Source organism: Lipophrys pholis, assembly GCF_963383615.2.
Source record: "Lipophrys pholis genome assembly, chromosome: 20".
In the NCBI taxonomy this organism is placed as follows: domain Eukaryota; kingdom Metazoa; phylum Chordata; class Actinopteri; order Blenniiformes; family Blenniidae; genus Lipophrys; species Lipophrys pholis.
Genome location: NC_137648.1, coordinates 16,651,601 through 16,668,200, shown reverse-complemented (window position 1 = coordinate 16,668,200; position 16,600 = coordinate 16,651,601). Strand labels below are relative to the sequence as shown.

General features: G+C 39.1%; 1 protein-coding gene across 4 annotated transcripts in view; it reads right to left on the bottom strand.

Annotated features, from left to right (window-relative positions):
- col11a1a (collagen, type XI, alpha 1a) overlaps positions 1 to 16,600 on the bottom strand; it is an 84,477-nt gene that overhangs the window by 36,142 nt on the left and 31,735 nt on the right. For all 4 annotated transcript variants that reach the window (XM_080489457.1, XM_080489459.1, XM_080489458.1 and 1 more), the window contains 16 exons: positions 15,807 to 15,860; positions 14,749 to 14,793; positions 13,897 to 13,950; positions 12,403 to 12,447; positions 12,041 to 12,094; positions 11,900 to 11,944; positions 10,039 to 10,092; positions 9,854 to 9,961; positions 9,720 to 9,773; positions 8,769 to 8,822; positions 7,840 to 7,884; positions 7,677 to 7,730; positions 7,501 to 7,545; positions 4,823 to 4,876; positions 4,130 to 4,183; positions 157 to 210 (listed from right to left, as the gene is read on the bottom strand). In XM_080489457.1, the coding sequence (XP_080345583.1) occupies positions 157 to 210; positions 4,130 to 4,183; positions 4,823 to 4,876; positions 7,501 to 7,545; positions 7,677 to 7,730; positions 7,840 to 7,884; positions 8,769 to 8,822; positions 9,720 to 9,773; positions 9,854 to 9,961; positions 10,039 to 10,092; positions 11,900 to 11,944; positions 12,041 to 12,094; positions 12,403 to 12,447; positions 13,897 to 13,950; positions 14,749 to 14,793; positions 15,807 to 15,860 (873 nt within the window). The remainder of the gene's footprint in view (positions 1 to 156; positions 211 to 4,129; positions 4,184 to 4,822; positions 4,877 to 7,500; positions 7,546 to 7,676; positions 7,731 to 7,839; positions 7,885 to 8,768; positions 8,823 to 9,719; positions 9,774 to 9,853; positions 9,962 to 10,038; positions 10,093 to 11,899; positions 11,945 to 12,040; positions 12,095 to 12,402; positions 12,448 to 13,896; positions 13,951 to 14,748; positions 14,794 to 15,806; positions 15,861 to 16,600) is intronic.

Sequence of the window (16,600 nt, the reverse complement as noted above, 5' to 3'; positions counted from 1 at the left end):
TTGAGGATTTTAGTCCACAGTACTTACTGCTGATGTATTGCCCGCTTCAGGTCTACATGCAATCATAATTTTAATATCACCTGTCAGATGGATAGATTTGTTCTCCTGTGCTGTTGTTAAATAATCCATTTATTCTTGAGAGCACGTTTCTCTTACCTGGGGCCCGACAACACCTCCTGGGCCTGGTGGACCTGTTTTTCCTTGGAAACCCTGAAAAAAAAAAGAGATTACAAAGCCTTATTTGGGTGGTTTATAGCAACAGTGGAAAGAAACGGCTTATCCATTAAAAGCCGAGTAAAGAAAGCAGGGTGATTTCACTTGTGCTGATAAGAAGGGATTTGGGATTTGTCATTTCAAATGAAGGAACAAGAAGGACCTTTCAGTATTCTCTCGCAATCAAGACATGATATTACATTGCCATAATGATCATAAATAACAATGGTCAATGTGTTGTATATACTGTATCTATGTATACAGTGGAAGTTATGAGTGTGTGATGAGGTTTTACAGCTTGCAGCAGAGCAGAAGTCTGAAGCAAAAAAAACAATAACACAATTTTACAAACTCATATCATGAGAAACAGTAGATCTGCCTGACCAGAGGCAAAACTACAATAGTACCCTCAGGGATCATTTACATTCTTGTTCCATATCTCTGAATTGTGTGTCTTTGGGTGAAAATTCAGCCTGCCAAGTCGTTCATCTTTTTCGGACCTTGAAGGGACCACACCACTCTTAAAAAGTGAATTTAATCGCAAAGTATGTAATTAATTACTTTAGCTTAGGACCCTGGCCAAAAATATTTGGTAGACGTTTTGAATTAGCCTTTCATTTTATTTCATTAATAGTGACACATCTCTCCGAATACTGTTTCTATTTAGGCGATAAGTGCTGTGCAAAGGTGACGCTTTGCATTAGGTCGGTTTCTGTAATTTGGATTCATCGAGTGCACGGGCAACGGATGAATGCAAAGTAGAAGAGGGACATTTGACACGTTACTGACAATGATGGGAATTACTCATTATGAGGTATACCTGGTTGTGGGGCTGAATGGATAATTGGACCACAAAAAGTCACCAAAACAAATTTAGATGTCAATAAATCTAAATGAATCACTGAAACATCAAGGACACTTTTGGTAATTTAAAACTCCCCAATTCTCTTCTTGACACAATTTGCACGAGAAAAGTTTCGAGTCTTTTGATGAACTAAACTTCAAACTTAAAAGTCGAAAGTTGTGACTCCAGCAAGGTGATCATGTTGCTCCATATCTGCAGAATGACATGGCAGCATTGGTATGCCTCAACTATTACATGCAGCACTCAAAGTCTTCACCGGGTCACATTTGGCACAAAATGATCTCTTGAGGGAAAAAACAACAACTTGTTGGATTCATTTTACATTCACAGTGTGTGGCTGCTACACTCCCTATGGATATACTTAAGCAGATTTAAACAGGACAAGCCAAAAACATATAACTCCTATGACTCCAACAGTGCAGCACAAATTAGATGAAGTTCTGTCACCGGGGAGAGAAACTATCCAATCTGCATTGGCTTAAGTCCTTCTTCCAAGTGCTCCACAGTATGCCCCTTTAAATATTAACCCGTTAAGGTGCTTACAAATCAGCTGGTAACGCCATTATTACAGCGAGTGTGTGATTATAAAGTATGAAAGATATGCCTAACGTTGAGTCCATAATCTGTTTGAGAGATATCTGGCATCTTTTTCTGAGCTCCTTAATGCAGGATTACTTCCAGACATCCTGCCTCAAAACAGCACAACATGAGGCAACAATGGAAAACTGATATTAAGCTGAAGTTGGTGCATAATCACTTTGAATCTTTAAGCCATAAACAGTACGCTCATAACCAAATCTTACTGAGGCACTGAAATCATATCTAATTTGATCTGCGACTTATCCCACAACAAAGTTTCAAGGCTGAGCTTTTCAAAAACAAAACAAAAAAAAACCTCCCACATGACTCCAGGCCTATTGATCACTATGCATTGTGATTTACAATGATGTATTATTCAAACGCAGCCCCTAGGCCATGCTGTTGCAGCACCTGACTCCGTGACACCGGCTCAAATCTGCACTTCCTCGAATGCGACTTGTGCAGCCGGGACTGGATGCCTACGAGCATCTTTATTGCTGCGATCCATTCTCATATTGGATGCTTGTGGCGCCCGTTCATCAGCACATAAATCTGCAGCCATAAACACCTTAATGAAGACTCTATCGTTGTCACTCGAGTCACAGCGAGGGCTGGGCAGGCAGCCGTGTGTGGGGTATTACGTTATCTATAGGAAGGAGGCTGGCGGAAAGGGAAGCTTTAATGATGGAGGCGATGATCTGTCAAGCTTTTAGTAGAATTTATTGCCCTCAGAGCCTCGTCAAACCAAGGTGCACTGACGCATAACAAGTACCGGGGAATCAAAGATGAAGGCGAAGGGTTGCAGGTACGTGCCATCAACTCAAACTTTGCTTTGTTTTATTTTGTTGTCTATGAATTTGCGAGGTAAATTTAATATTCCATGGGACGCTCCGGCGATGCCTCAGTGAACACTCGGTTTGGATTTAGTACAGCTGTTTGTCATTAAGCTCATTTTGGAATAAAAAAAGGAGGGCAGGAGGTATTGTTGTACACAGCTGCGACAAGCTTTATGTTGTTACTGGGGTATTATTCTCATAGAGACATAACGACACAGTGGAGCTACCCGGGGGAGGAGCTTCGATTGGAGCAGGTGGAGAAATCCCCCTTTGTAATGTTATTAACTATGACTCTATATAATTGTGTAAAGTTGCCACCAAGAACTGTAAAACTCCCCTTACAATATAACCAATTTCACGACAAAAGATTTACTCTAATCCTCATTTATGTCAGAAAACATTAAAAGTCAATCATTTAAATATATACTTTTTAAATTGCTAATTAAAAGTTTTACATGGGGAAAGATTGAATCCGTCAAAAGGAAGAAAAAAAAAAGCGCGCTAAGAGTTACACAGAATTATAGCGTCATTCAAGCAATAGACAAACATTAGAGCTGAATTTATCTTTTGCAGTGAAAAGCTGGTGAATAAAAGTTTTAAACTGTGCGAGCTGAAGTGGCACCAGTCCACAAAACACCTGAAAATGGTGTGTCGGCCCAAATAGTTTATCCTCAGTGAAAAAGAAGTTATCGTTACAGAATATAATAGAGAAATTGTATTTCACATATAGGCCTTTATAAGGTTTTTCTGTTTTATTGTACCGGGCACAGTGGTAGGAGTGGTGGGCTAAAAATGTATGTCCTTCAAAGACTACATGACAATGCTAGAATAGTGTTGTTATTTGACACCATTTTGGATTCTGTTAAACTTTCAATTGGCACTGAAGAGAAAGATGCAACTATGGAGACATGTCCAACATAATATTAATGTCGACAGTGGAAAATGAAGAAATTCGAGGACTGTATTCATTTAGCCAACAAAAACAACATGAATAAATAAATACACGTCACGAACTGTCTAAAAACTTTCTTTTCACTTTTGGCGTCTGAATATTTAAAAAGTTTAACTTCTTGGTATCCCCGGTGCCTCCGTGGTGCAACTGGACAGTCTGAAATATTCACTTTCATTCAGTGGATACTTGCAGACATGCTGAGGATAGATCTCCAGCTCACCCGTGTCTTTCTCTATGAAATAGTAGTTTGAGCCGGATTTGCACAGACAGGACGCCGTCTGTCTCAGTGTGTGTGTGTGAATAAAGATGAGAGAGACAGTAAACTCTGGTGACGCTCACAAGTGAATTGTCTTTTGCGAGACACGTCTACTCCCTTTGGCATCCCACTGAGATGTTGTATCACAGATTGTTACCCCCTCCTGCATACAAGAGCAGTGGAGATGAGACGGGGGTGTGGGGTGGGTGGGGAGTTCAGTGCTGCTACTGATTGGGAGGCAATTTTAAAACTAAAAAGGTCTCATTGGTAACCAACCTGAACAAGTTCGAATACATCTGGGAAGTTTTATCTCATAATACTACACTGTTTTTGTGTTTTTGATGCAAGGACATACTAAATAATAAAAAAAAAACACTGGCCACATATGAAAGATAGGTCGGACTGAAGATCACATCTGTTTTACTCACTGTTTCTCCACGCTGACCAGGATGTCCGGGAAGCCCATCCTTTCCAGGCGGCCCCTGTTAGGTCGGGTAAAAAAACAGAACAGGTTAACTCACCACTATTATGACAATCGTATCTGAATAAAAGCATCCTACGGCTTCAATAAAACATTACCTTTACTAGCAATTAGCCTTTGTAATTGCAGCACGATGCTGAAGCTCTATAAGCACATTATACAGTCTAAATAGCCAGGGAATAAATAACCATAGTTAAAGTACAAGGGCACTAATGGAAAAAATAACAGGTTATTTTTCTATTTTTTGGGCGGGAGAAAAAGGCACAGAATCGCCGGCTGAGGGCTGAGAGTCAGCTATGAATCTAACCACAATCAATAGGTGGAAATTACCACTTGTCTGCTGCCTAGACTGGGGAGTGAGAAAATGGGTTCTGCTTCAATAACAGTTAGACTAATGATCTCCGCACAAAATTAGGGATATTGCTTTGTATTACTGCACCCCATGAATTCCTCAAATTGAATCAATTGTGACTCATAATGTTTGCAAACTGGGCTAATTTGCTGTTGAGACAGAAGGAAAAGGGAAGGGAGAAAGAGTTTAGACGCAGAACTTCACAAAGTCGGCTGGAAGCTGTTTCCTCTGAGAGCGGATGGCTTTACCCTGAGCTGTCAAGTGCTGCTAGAGAGGGGAACTACTTACAGGGGGGCCCTTCGGTCCGGGGAAGCCCACTGGCCCTTGTGGTCCTTGAGGTCCCTGCAATGAACAAACAGGAGGTCAGAGCGACTAATAATAAGAAATGAATAAACATGTGGCTTCGCTTATAGAAATTGATAAAAAATGGAGAAAAAAGAAAATCAATGAATAGAAAATAGGTAGAAAAAGAAAAACTTGAAAAACATCAGCAGAGTGACTTTTCACTGGCCCACAGGCTCAGTACTACAATTAGCCCTCTTATATTCATCCATTCATCTCCAATAAGACCTCGTCTAACAATCGCAGGGCAAACAATGACAGAAAATCACTCACACTCACAATTAAGATCAATTTCGAGGCACCAATTAACCTGGAATGCATGCACAGGGAGAATATGCAAACTCCAGAAAGGAATTTTAGTCAACAGGTAAAATGTATAAACATACATTTAAAAAAAACAAAAAAACAATTGTCAAATAAAGTAGCGAGACAGATTAGAGGCTTCCTCTAATTTTACCCTAAATTAATGATTTGCTCAACTTCACAGGCTCTGATCGGGATCGTTCCTTTAAAACCGCTTGGTTATGTAAGATTAACTCATTTCAATAGTTTATCGTTATTGTCAATCTTCCAGAGAACTGGTGATAATCGTAAACACTTTATTTGTCACTGAGTCGACTAGGCCAGCGCATCGTAACATCTTTTTGTAGTGAATTACATGCATATGCTGTATATATTCCATTTGTGTATTCAATGATAGGCTGAGAGCAACAGAAATATATAGTGGGAGAGAGAAATGAGACAAAAGGAGAGGGGGAAGTGGGAACCGCATCAGCATGTAATGAATAAGAAATGTGAGATAAATGGAGGGAGTCTGCAGTGAGAGGAGAAAGAGGTCGACACAGGAGCCACTTCCACGGTGTCATTAATAAGAATGCCCCTATTGATGGGCCGATTATGGTAGTTTGTTTTGGGGATGATCAAATGAAAGCTCGTATTCTCTCATCAAAATAAACAAGCACTTTTCTTTTTCATTTAATAAATCTGGCAACAATTTATTTCCACATTTACATTTTCAATAATCGTTCATTTAGTCTTGTATCCCTGCCAGGTGGGAAACGTTTTCAGTGCTGTTGGTTGGTTTGGTGGTTAACAGGATAACTACACTGCTTGAGGATGGAGTTTAATAAAAAAAATAAATAAAAAAAAAAAGATGCCGGGCTAATAGATAATGAGAAAAGAAAGAAACAACTTAATCTTTGGCAATTTGCTCATCATATTTTCTTGTTTGAAAGATTTATTGATCAGATTGAAATCATCATCATCTCCTGGGCATTTTTAACTAAAGTCTTCTTAATTGGCAAACACAACTTCATCTCTTCGGTGGGCTCTAACGTTACAACTTTGAACCTCAGAATTATACTTCACTGCGGTATACAGGAACAACTGATGGCTGAAGCAGTATGAGTATTTTTGATATTACAAAAAAAAAACAGTAGCAAGAGCAAGAATGCAAAGTTTAATCTAATGATTAAGACCCCAAAGTGCTTTTTTTTTTTTTTTAAATGAAACGTCTTCAGTGAGTCACAGTATTTGGTGGATTTTAATCGGAGCCTTAACAGACCCGTTTTTATTTTTGAATAGCAATTCCACTTCCTGTGGATTCAGCCCAGAGTGACGATAACATACAAATCCCAATAAATCGATTCAATTTTACCTGTTACCTTTAAAGCATACTTCTCGAATAAACAAAAATACATTTGCAAATGTAAATGATTGATTGGCAGCTGTAGATAAACTGAATAGAAGCTAAAGCCTCGGAGATGGATTAGATGGTGTAAATTGTACTTTGCTATAACACAAATGACATACAGAAACAATAAATACAAGCAGCCCAAACCACTACGGTATTATGAATATGTGTAATTCTTTACTCCCACTTCTGGGTTGAGGTGAATATTAAAATTCCATCGCCGTTTCTTTTTCACTTTTTCAGGCTGCATTTAATTAAAGGTAATCTTTGGCTTTTTATTGTCAAAGATTGTTTTTTGTGCACAGCAGACACTGATTGCGCCACTGGAAACCGAACACGATGTAATGAAAGTTATTAAATAAGGTGCCACTGCTGGAAAACCTTTACTTTGCTGCAACTGCAGAGACCCACTGCTGAGTTTGTCACCTCAGGCGAAAGAAATTCAGTTTTGGACCTTTTTCTTTTTCTATATCTCTGCTACATACATATCAGAACCTCAGTTTTGAATGCTGCCAAAGTGAAATATACCCAACAACAGTGGAATGAACAGAAATATCCGTGAGAATGGGAGCCGGTAATTAAAGCTGGCTCTTCATAATGGTTGTTACTAGTATCTGTTGTCTATGAACTCCTTTTTGAGGCAAAGAAAACTTTCTGGAAGAAACTGTCTGCCCCCAAGCTGATTTTTAAAGAGTGTATATAGAGTCTCAGATTGAATTTTCTGATGAAATTACTCATATTCCTTTATGAGAAAACTTGTTTGCATCTCGAAAAGCCAGCAAGAAAGTAAGTGTGCTTTTCAATTCCTGCATAGTAAAAAGTGTTTTAATTTAATCGTGAAGACGGGCCTTTTTTTACATTAAATTGGAAGAAACTGTCCTTTTTATAAACACGTATAAAAGCAGTCCCTGGCTGTGTGCTATAGACTTACTCTCTCACCGGGGGGGCCTGGAGGACCATCGTTGCCTGCGGTGCCCTGCAACAAACAGCAACACATCAGTATGCCTGCCTGCACGGTGTATTTGGATCTGAGCGTGCACCATCGGTAAGTTTCAGAAACATCTGGGATGAGTTGTGCTTTGATTCAATAGGGTGAAGTGTTTCTACCTTGGGACCAGGTTTCCCTGTTGGTCCTCTGGCTCCTCGAGCCCCGCGAGGACCCTGAAGAGATAAATGCAGGTGTTAACAAAAGGCATCGACAGTTCGTTGATGATCAGAACTGATATTAATTCGCTGCTTTTGTTGTTAATGAAGTAAATACTGTACATACTGTTGGACCTCTCTGCCCTCTCGGACCAGGTTTACCAGCGATGCCCTATGAGATAAACAAAAACTTTAGTGTTATCATCCAACAACATCGGTTTTCAAAGTGTGGGTCAGTCCTCTCCTGGGGGGGCGCCCGAGGGCTTCTGGGAGTCAGGGGTTACCTTCTCCTTGCATGATTTCATTAAAAAAAATTACTTAGTTGAGGGGAAACTACATAAAAACACTTTGCTCAATAAGTAATAATATATATATATATATATATATATATATATATATATATATATATATATATATATATATATATATATATATATATATATATATATATATATAAAAAAGAAAAGCAGCAGAAGAGACAAGTGCTGTGAAATGTCTTCAATATCCTCAACGACTTTCTGGTTTGGAATTTTTTATCTCCTAGAAAAAGAAGTACTTCGTTTTCAACTTTGGCTTGTACACTTGGCACAAGAAACATAATACACTTCAAAGTGTCCATTAAACGATTGTCATGCATTTAACAAAGGAAATCATTTATTTCAGCCACTTTATAGATTTAAGATCATTTTTAAAAGGATACTTTTTCGGACATTATCTCCATCAATCAACTGTTCCATCATGGTGAATCCAGCTGAATGGGTAAAAAATTTGGCTGCCTCATACGAAACGGTAAAAAAGAAAAAAGATCAAACTGTGCCAGAGCACTTTTTCAAACCTGCAAATAAGGAAAGGGGCTCAATGAAAGCACGATTGTTTCCACATCTTTTGTTTTCGTCCCAACATCGATTTTGATGCTTTTTTTTTTTTTTTTTGGCCAAGCCACCATAGAGAAGCTTTTTACAAAAGGAATCAATTTTCTTTTGTGGTGGGATATGATGGCATGGTGATTTTCACACACAAACGATACGCGTCCTACACAAGTGTGAGCTTTCCTACCCTGGCTCCTTTCTCGCCGTTGGCTCCAGGGAACCCAGGGAAACCGCTCGAGCCCTGTTAATAGAAGAGGGAATTACCATGGAGGGGAATGAGGGAAACAGCAGAGAGGCTGTGTGGGTCAGCGCACGCATAATATTAAAGGTTTCATCTTGTGTTTATTTGCACAACTGTTGGGCATCAGCATCAGCATGCGCGTTATGTGAAACGCCATAAATTCAGCCATGGGTTTGGCTTCAACATACTCACCATTGACATGATATTAGCACTTTGTTCCCGCATTAGTCTACAATATTGTCTACTTTACTGGCCAATTTCACAATTATTTGACGAAGACATGTTGACACAACATTACGCTAACGGGTTAATGCACAAAACAGCCGCGATCACTCACGGTGTGGACAGGAAATTAAAACGCACCTTACCTGTTCTGCGGAACCTCACGTTGCATTGGGGACATTCAATTAAAATGAAATCAATGATTAACCTTCATCTCCGCCAAATGTGAGATTTCTGCATATTTAATACGTGATGATGCATCTTTGGAATAGTTGAACTTTACGCTGTTTCATGAATTTAGACAGAGTGTGATGAGTTCAACATGAGACCATTAGTGTGGTGGGTGTTTGTAGGGCTTCATTACAAAGATACTGCTTACTTTTTACAGTGAAAACCTTTTAGCAGAGGTCCCAACGGTCTATAACTATATATTTTATTGTGATAATAGTAAAGACAAAGGGCAAAGTATTCAGGCAAACAGGACAACTTAACATGTTTTATTATGATTGAGAGTTGGCCGCCCTGTTTTAATAAGATATACAGGAATTCAAATAAACTAGTGGTTATTTATATATGTGCTGTAAGCATAATCCAACCTACACTTTTGTAACAATCATTTCCTCTTAGATGTTTTAATGGCTTTTTTAACACTTGTTGGAAATGGCATAAGCTTACCTTCGGTCCTTGTCTTCCAGGATAACCCGGCAATCCGGGGACACCCAGTTTACCCTGAAAAACAGCCCCAACACAGGTTAGCAAGGTATCACAGTTTTCACAAAGCGAGGAGTTTAGAAACAGATCCCTCATGCCTTTTCTCCAGCTGGACCAAGAGGTCCGGATTCTCCTGTGGGACCAGCTCTGCCTTTAGGACCCTCTGGGCCATCCTCTCCACGCGACCCGAGCATGCCAAGCTCCCCCTGTAACCCAAAACAGATCAGAATGCGATCGAAAATAATAGAAATGGATAATATGATGGACAGAAACAGGTTCTGACCCGGTCTCCTTTGATTCCCATGTCCCCCTTGAAACCTGGGAAGCCATCTTCACCCTGAAAAGACACAATTAGGAGTGAATTAATCTGATCTGACATGGTGATTCCCCACAAAAACATTTGAAAAATAACTATTGGCAAGTTTTAAACCAGTTGAACCTCCTGACTACTGAGCATCTGTTAGAAACTTCTGACTTCTTAGGTTCATTGTGCGGATCACAGGATTGATGCTGCTATCTGCTGGCCAGTCAGCAGAATACACATGCAAAGACGTACTGAGTTGTCGTCACACATACTTCGAGTATAAAGAGCTTCGATTGATTCTACCGGGGTTTTGCATATGATGATGTAATATACAAGCTTGTGTTAAATCCTCAGGTGGAAAACACTGAAAACAGCATATTTATAATACGCAGAGTGTAGATTAAAGACATAAAAGGGAGAGTTCATTTTCCATTATTAATAAAGAAGCAACATAAATCTGTGGATGGTCACTAGTTCACTATTAAATCCTATTTTTGCCTTTTTCCCATCTGGTCTGTCTAGTCTGTCTTATGTCCATGATTTCAACCCCATCTGATGCATAATGCAGGGCTGAGCATGTCTGTTGCCAACAACTCGCTTCACCAAGACTACACACACGCACACGCACACACACACACACGCGCACACACACACACACGCACACTCGCACACACACACACAAGTAAGGCACATCCTTTATTCATAACAAACACCTTCTCTTCAAGGTTTTGGCTTTTGAATTTCTCACTATAAATAATTCAATATAAGAAATGATATGAATACCTGTCACTGCAGTGAGAACAACACCCCTCACTCAAATAATAGATTTCATATACAGTGGAATAACTGTATTGATCTTCAATAAACGTCATGCATATTGAGAAAAGAAAAGAAACCCCAACAACCTTAGTTTAAATTCTGCACGGCGACGAGAACAGTCCAACACTTCAAAAGTACTCGAGATTGATTGCCACGGTCTTTGAAACAAAAGCTCGGAGCAAGACGGCTTTACATTCAACAACGGACTGAGGGTCACTTCATGAAAGTGTCTGACTCCACTGAAGATGGCTATCGACTGACCTCCACGCGGTACATTCAGTCCGCTACACCTCAAAACAGTTGAATCAAAAAGAAAAAACCTGCAGGTGACAGAGAATCTGTGACATGAATGTGTTATCAAGCTGTTTCCAAGTTTTTGGGGGATTTTTTTTTTGGTTCACAGAAGCATCCTATAGCCTCCATAAGTCAGAACTGCACTAGTTATTCATTGACGGACAAGATAAATACATTGTAGTGCATAACGAGTTGGAAAAATATGAAAAAATAAACAAAAAAATACCTGCATGAATTGTTTCCACAGCCAATATGGAAGAGATTGTTTACTAGCAGAGGTGGAAAAACCACAAAAATATTGAGTCTTCCAATTTTTACACTGGTTAAATTGTATCAGTGACAAGCGAAAGTACTTCTCAAAACTATTTAAGATTTTTGTCCCTTTTGGATCACATTGGGCTGCTCTACTTTCACCTAATGCCTTTCTTACTCATCTGGTTTTATTGTATTTAATAATCTTAATTGCTTAAGGTATTTCATTGCTAAAGTATTTCCTTTATTTCCTTGTAAAGCACCGTAAATTGTTTTGTGTATGAACGGTGCTATAGAAATAATGTTGCCTTTAAATATAGTCAGGTTTGTGTAAACTTTGCTCACATTGGTATTTACTACCAAACATTTGCTCTTCTTGTTAACACGACGCATATATTTACTTTTGAGCAATTTTGGGTTCATTGAGGATCAAATTTGAGTGGTAAAACTATTTTGTATTATAAGAATTGCGTACCTTCTCTCCCTTTCCCCCCTTCAGACCACGGACACCATCAGCACCCTGTTGGATGGGAACCACAGATTACATTTCCAAACTGGTGGCGAAATAATCAAAGATGTCATTGAATTAAATTTGCACAACAAGCAGATGTCTTACCTTGACACCGCGGGGACCAGGATAGCCAATAGGACCCTGTGGACCTGAAGGACCCTGGAGAAATAAAACCGGGGACGATTACTGTAAAACTGATATTCTAGAGGGTCAATATCTCCAATACATTTCACTCAGAATCTGAACAATGGCAAAAAAATCTAAGTCAACAGTGGCAGATTGTAGTTTTTGGTAAAAGTGTTTCAGAGAAATCGTAATGAATACAAAGCAACTCCATAATACTTGTAAAGGCACACAAACTGGATTCAGATTTTCGTGACAAAGCTGCTTCTTTCGCTGAGGAACTTTGACTGTACTTGGGGGTTTTAACACTTTCCACTTGAGCGCATACATGTAAAATGACCTACCTGTGCTCCCTTTTCTCCAGCTGGACCCTCTTTACCAGGATGACCCTGCAGGATGCAATGACACAAAGCATAAAAAGTGATTACGGCTAAATATTGTGGCTGAATAATGTCAACACATTCAAGTTACAAGGTACAAGGTACAAGCTCACTCCAGAAAAAATGAAACCTTCCCCATTATTTCATGGAGATTGAAAGTTCAACATACTTAAAATTTTGCTACATAGAAATTGAATTATATAAAATGTTTTTAAATCATAGAATAATTTTGGGGTGTATTTAACGACAAAAAGCTCATGTTTCATTCCTGAATTTGCGATGTCATCAAAGTCCAGTCTCTTTGTTGTTCAAGCAGATATTTGATTCGGGACAAAAGCTGCAGCAAATCCGAGAATGATGAAATCCTCAAACACCTTTTCAGATCAATGCTGAAGAAAATTCAAAGAAAAACATGTTCAAACTGTCAGATAGCTTTAATAGTATCTGTCTCGATCCTTTGTGCACGATGTCCACGAGTCCACGTGTTGATATTTGCAGTAAAATGACTCAGAAAGGGGACGAGGACTTGTTTGGTGACCACCGGTTATGTCCGGGTTGATGGGACTGATAGACATGCCTGTTTATGAACTGCCTGCTCCACGCCCTCACACATATGGAAACCTTCAGCCGCGAACACCTGGCTGCACCGATTTGAGCCGTGAGACAGAGGCAGAGGGCTGTAAATCACCGGGCTCTGCGGCCTGAGGGCAGCTGAGGGCTGCCTACCTCTTGAACCTACACACCTCTACTTGTGAGGGCAGAGAGGGAGGTATGAGGAGCGACGACAAGTCTGGAATAACAAACCTCGCAGGCCTTTTTCTTCTACTTCTGCTGATGAAAACTGCCTCGAGAGATTATCGAGCTCTGTTGTATTTCACAGTTCCCACACCACAGGAGCAAATCCGTCACAATACTGCACCTGCATTTCATTTGCCGGATACACTTAGCCTGGATACCTTAGACAGATATACATATTTATAGCCCAGAACAGACTCGTATGCATATATTAAAACATTATGTGGATGTTTAATTCAATTGCAAGTAAAAAAATGCTTCACAACTTTTACTTCAAGGCACTAAATCAAGAGCATACTGCAGTTTGAATCCACACTAGAAAGGCAGTAGAGTAACTGTGTGCTACCTGAATTCAATCACACTTCAGTCAATTGTGTAATTGACTTAATGAGGAAATCACAGGTAAACCTTGTGTTGGGAGTAGACAAGTGGTTGTAATATCACCATTTATGCAATGTGCTTCAATTATAGTGATCAGTGGATGTGTGTGTGATGTGTTTGGGGTAGGAGATTCAGTGACTGCTATATGGTGAAATATCATGTTGCATCTGTATCTTTAAATCTATACTTGTGTGTATTTCTGTACCTGCTGTGTGTGCCAGTGTGCATGTGTAATGTGAATGAACGACATGGCTTATGTATAAAGGCGACAGTAGCACTTACAGGAGGTCCATCAGCTCCAGGTAGTCCAGCCAAACCTGACCTGCCCTGAGGTCCCTGCACGAGGAAAAGAAAAGGACAAATTACATTTTCGATTCATTATTATCTGTCACTGTTCATGTATGTTACGTGTAATCTCCAGAAATCCAAAGAATGATAGCAATTCACAATAATTCAAACTGAAATTAAATATATCAGCCGCACTTTGAAGAACAGAAAAGAACGTATTTTAAAGACCAGATGAATATATTATTCCTGAAAAGTGGCAATAGAAATAAAACTATTTCTTAATTTCTTTGTTAATCTTTAAATCTTTTTCTTCACTCAATCTAGTTTTATTGGCCTAGGTTTGTTTTTTTTAATCTCTCTAACTACTCTACTCTACTTCTATTTTCATTAATATTATTATTAGTTATTTAGTTATCACTACAATTCTGGTAAATCGGACTATATTTTGCATTTCTTCTTGTTTAAATGGATAACTTGCTGTCTCATGGCTTGGGGTGGGGGGCTTTGTTTTTGTGTGTTGTATTTTCTGTGTGCATAAAAACAATAAAATGCATTCCACCGCCACTGCCACCCCCCCCCCCCCCCCCCCCCCCCCCCCACCAAAAAGAAACAAAATAAATAACACAAGCTCACTATCAAAAACTATCAAAAAGTACAAATTTAAAAATGGATTAAAACTCCTTAAATCAGCAGTTATTATGTTGTAATTCCCTACACATTTGTGTATAAAATGTATGAAAAATTCCTATGTAATTTAAAAAATATTATTATTAATGTTTCATAATGAAAAAAACCACCATCATTATCATCATCATCATCATCATCATGAAAAAAACAAAAACATACTTTTTCTCCGGGCGGACCAATGGGACCTTGAGGACCAGGAAGACCCTACATGACAGGAGAGAGATAGAAATTAGTCTGTTGATATAGCAACTCTCTCTCTCACACACACACACACACACACACACACACACACACACACACACACACACACACACACACACACACACACACACACACACACACACACACACACACACACACACACACACACACACACACACACACACACAAACACTGGATAAACTGGTTTGTTGGTGCTGTAAATAGTTGAGCTGGTAAAGGAATGTAAAGCTCAAACGTGTGTGTGTGTGTGTGTGTGTGTGTGTGTGTGTGTGTGTGTGTGTGTGTGTGTGTGTGTGCTGTCAGTGGGTAAACTGGAATTAACATTTAGCATGCTTCCTGAACTGCATATGCACAAATATTTGTTCATGTGTTTCCCTTTTGCTGTGTATGTGTGTGTGTGTGTGTGTGTGTGTGTGTGTGTGTGTGTGTGTGTGTGTGTGTGTGTGTGTGTGTGTGTGTGTGTGTGTGTGTGTGTGTGTGTGTGTGTGTGTGTGTGTGTGTGCACATGCGCAGAAGTCAGAAGGGTAATCTGAGGCAATGGAGCTTGATGTTACTGCTTTGCAGACATTCAACTAATAAATATAATAACGGTTTAACATTGAACATCGATCAAAACATTGTTTCCTCAAATCAGAAGCAATAAATGTGTGTGTAGGGGAATGATTTCTGTCTAATAATTAGACAAAAGAAATACTACAGAAAGCCAATAAAGAATGGAGACATATTAGTTCGGGAATCTGAAAACACCTGAAGAACCAAAACAAATTTCTACATTGATAGTAAAAATGTTTTGAATCTTGTATTTAATCAAACCTTTAAGCAAGCTGTCAAAAAACCAACAAATTAGCCTTTCAATACATGCAAAACTTGAGATGCATATTGTATATGACACAGGAAGTTAGTGCAGTGTCATTGTAGATTCATTTCAGGGTCTATACCTCGACATGACCCCTTTCTCGTTTCTGTAACAAATGGTGTTTGCTTGATTTGTTCACCTGTGTTCCGGAGATGCCCTGCTGACCTGGGGGACCTGGCTCTCCTTGTGGGCCCTAAAAAAAAAGAAAGAAAAGGATATTAGTCAAAAGAATAAATAAAATCAAACGCACTAATGTCAATAGCAACAATCAGATATGAACAACGTGAGCAACTATGATCCTTGATTTTGTTTCTTCAGAACACAGAGATGTTTAATAAAGAGCAAGAGGTCATTCAAAAATAAATTAGATGGCAACAGCCACAGTTTCCCCATCAATCAAATCTATAGAGCTAAAATAGATAAATAGAATAAAGTAGATCAAATTATAATGTGAATTACTACAGGTAGGGAAGACACAGTCGTCTTTGTAATTGCCATTATTAGAGGTATTTTCATGCAACAACACTTCGTATCTTGATGCATCGACTGCAACATCAACTCCAGTTGCACCAATTATTAAATCATATTTTCTAGATTGTTTTAAAAAAAAAAAAAGCCTCTTTTGCAGCTTGATTAAGATCTACCGAGGAAATCAGGACACCACTGGATCTGAATCCGTGTGTCGACTTTTTAACAGAAGCTCTATTGAGAAGCTTTTGTTGACTAAACTTGAAGAGAAGGTCGTTTTAAAAGTTACTGATTACAATGAAAACATTTAAAACACACATAAGAGTGGTTATGTGTTGAAACAGTCTAGGGAATACTGTTTCCCTGCAGAAAACCATGAATGTGTCGTTTAATCTGTGCAGAACTGCAGTAGTTTTGCGCTTGATGCTGTCTCTCTCTGTCATTGTGACGTATGAATGACCTTTA